The following is a 2,779-nucleotide window of genomic DNA, read 5'->3' as shown; positions in this document are numbered from 1 at the left end:
GGATATATTCATCACCAAGTACCTAGCACACCCAGTGGCTAGTACTTAACAGTCCTAGCTGCTGTTGCCGTTCCTCGCTCATCTGTCAGTGCGTTGTCCTTTGGGGGTTCGCACGTTGCTGAGATGCCGGAAGCTATGCCACCAGTATTTCGAATAGCAGCAGGTCACCCATGGTGAACAAGTTGCAGGGGAGCTTCAGACTAAAAGTAGCCTACGAAGAAGGATGAGGCTACGTTTCTACAAAACTAGCGACTAAAAAACCTCAGGAGCAATAGCGGGACATGGTGGGAGTGAGTGTAGGATGGTAAGGCCCGCAGCTTGGAAAACACTGAAAATATAACTGGGAAGATCTGCTTCTTCACGGTAGAGGCGGCCATAGAGATGTGGATGGGACAAAGGGTTCAGGACCTTCGTTTGCTGATGGGAATAACGCAAACTGAGAAGCAGCAGCAGCAAATATCCATTAATAACCAGACCACGGGGTATATGGATCTAGGAAAACTGGAAGGCATCCACAATAAAACAGAATGGATGCCACATTCATCATTAGAAAGAACAGCGGGGTGGGGTGGGGTACAGGGGCGCGGGTGGGGGTGAGGTGGGGGTTGCTGAGTAAAAGGGAGGCAATGTCAAGGAGTCCAGGAAGGAAAAGAATGTTTGGAAACTGACTGGGGTACAATACCACCTGATATGATTGACTATGGAATAATATATGTATTAACTCCCAATTAAAAAAAAAAAGAAAAGTCAGGTGACTGGAAAAGAGATCTGTGTTTATACCCATTCCAAAGGTGATCCAACAGAAGACAGACATTATCAAATAACATCATTTATATCACATACAAGAAAAATCATGCCGATAATTCTAAAAGGTTGCAGCAGTTTAACTACAGCGTAAAACTAGAAATTCATCTGGACTCAGACGAGGATTTGGAACAAGCACTATTGTTACTGCCCGATGGATCTAAGCTGAAAGCAGAGAAGGCCTGAGAGAGGTTTACCTGTAGTTGGCTGTGGGAATCATAGCAGACAATGGATAGCATTGAGAAAAATGGGAATTTCAGACTACCCAACTGTACTCACACAGAGCCTATGCATAGACCAAGAGGCAGTTGGAACAAAACAAGAATACTATGTGGTTTAAAGTCAGGAAAAGTTTGTATCCGGGTTAAATCCTTTCCCCAGACTTACTCATTCTCTGAGCTGAGCAAATGACCCAAGAGGCTTGACTCTGTGAAGAACCTGCATCAGGAACATCATTAACCTCAGTACACAGGTGACAAGACCCTGATTGCCAAAAGTCAAGAGAAATTAGAGTATCAGCTGATAAAGAGCAAAGACTACAGCATTCTGTGTGCACTGTAAAAACCCACTGTCACCGAGTCGGCACCGACTCCCAGCTACCCTGTAGGACAGGGTAGAATTGCCCCTGTGAGTCTCCAAGACTAGCTGTTGAGAGGAGTGGAGAGCCCTATCTTTCTCCCTCGGAGCGGCTAATCATTTTGAACTGCTGACCTCGAGGTTCGCAGCACAGGGCATATCCGCTGCCCCACCAGGGCTATCCCTCACCCTAAAACAAAGGAGGGAGATGAAGGAACAGGCCAGAGCAGGGGTTCTCCACCTTCCTGGTGCCGTGACCCTTTCATACAGCTCCTCCTGTTGTGGTGACCCCTCAACCGTAAAAGTATCTCCGTTGCTACTCATAATTGTCATTTTGCTGCTGTTGTGAATCGTCCTGTAAAAATCTGATATGCAGGATGTATTTTCATTGTTATAAATTGAACATAATTAAAGCATAGTGATTAATCACAAAAAATATGTAATCATATATTGTGAAATATTTATTTCTAATGACAAATAATTGAAATTTTGCCTTGAAGCATGGTGTAACATGGGTATCAGTCTTCACACCGGGTACTCGTAGGTGGGCATATCCAGGTAGACGCGCCTGGAGACTCATAGAAGAGTGGTGTCTTGGTTCCTAAGCTCATCAGAAATATATGTTTTCCGATGATCTTAGGCGACCCTGTGAAAGGGTCATTTGACCCCCAAAGAGGTTTTGACCCATAGGTTGAGAGCCACTGGGCTAGAGGGTTGACTTGGGTGAAAAGGAAGATGAAAGTTCACAAGGAGGGCAAAGAAATTTGGTGAGGGGTTTGGGTAGAATACTGGGGGGATTGATGAGTGGTTTGAACTATTGAATAGAGTTGATGTTCTGAAAGGTAAACCTCTCATTTAATTCACAATTTTAAACCACTAACAAGGGGAAAAGAAAACAAGGATTCTCACAACTGGAGCGGTAGGCCTATATCATCATAAAGGCAAAAAAAAATGTTGTCAAAGGAAATCATTTTACTGGAATCCACAGTTGATGCTCACGGAAGCAGTAGTCAGTGTATCAAACAGCAGATTGCATTGGGCAAAACTGCCTCAACTGTGAAGCTTTAGAAAGCAAAGGTGGCGGTTGCGGGCGTCATGGCCTCAAGGTTACTTCGCGGAGCTGGAGCGTTGGCCGCCCAGGCCCTGAGGGCCCGCGGCCCCAATGGGGTGGCCGCCGTGCGCAGTATGGCGACTGGAGGCGGCATCCCTACGGACGAAGAGCAGGCGACGGGGCTCGAGAGGGAGATCATGTTGGCCGCACGCAAAGGGCTGGATCCATACAATATGCTTGCTCCAAAGGCAGCCTCAGGCACTAAAGAGGACCCTAATTTAGTCCCCTCCATCACCAACAAGCGAATCGTGGGCTGCATCTGTGAAGAGGACAACAGTGCTGTCATCT

General features: G+C 46.3%; 2 protein-coding genes across 6 annotated transcripts in view; both read left to right on the top strand.

Moving 5' to 3' along the window:
- MARK3 (microtubule affinity regulating kinase 3) overlaps window positions 1-2,779 on the top strand; it is an 84,628-nt gene that overhangs the window by 68,029 nt on the left and 13,820 nt on the right. The window lies entirely within an intron of this gene.
- LOC105979995 (cytochrome c oxidase subunit 5B, mitochondrial) lies at window positions 2,470-2,778 on the top strand (the record flags this gene model as incomplete). Its single annotated transcript, XM_045287960.1, has 1 exon — window positions 2,470-2,778. A coding segment is annotated over exon 1 (303 nt), but the record flags the coding sequence as incomplete, so codon positions are not given.

Source organism: Echinops telfairi, unplaced genomic scaffold (assembly GCF_000313985.2).
Source record: "Echinops telfairi isolate 266 unplaced genomic scaffold, ASM31398v2 ScPeMD7_18;HRSCAF=68, whole genome shotgun sequence".
Taxonomy (NCBI): Eukaryota; Metazoa; Chordata; class Mammalia; order Afrosoricida; family Tenrecidae; genus Echinops; species Echinops telfairi.
This window is presented reverse-complemented; position numbering and strand designations above follow the sequence as displayed.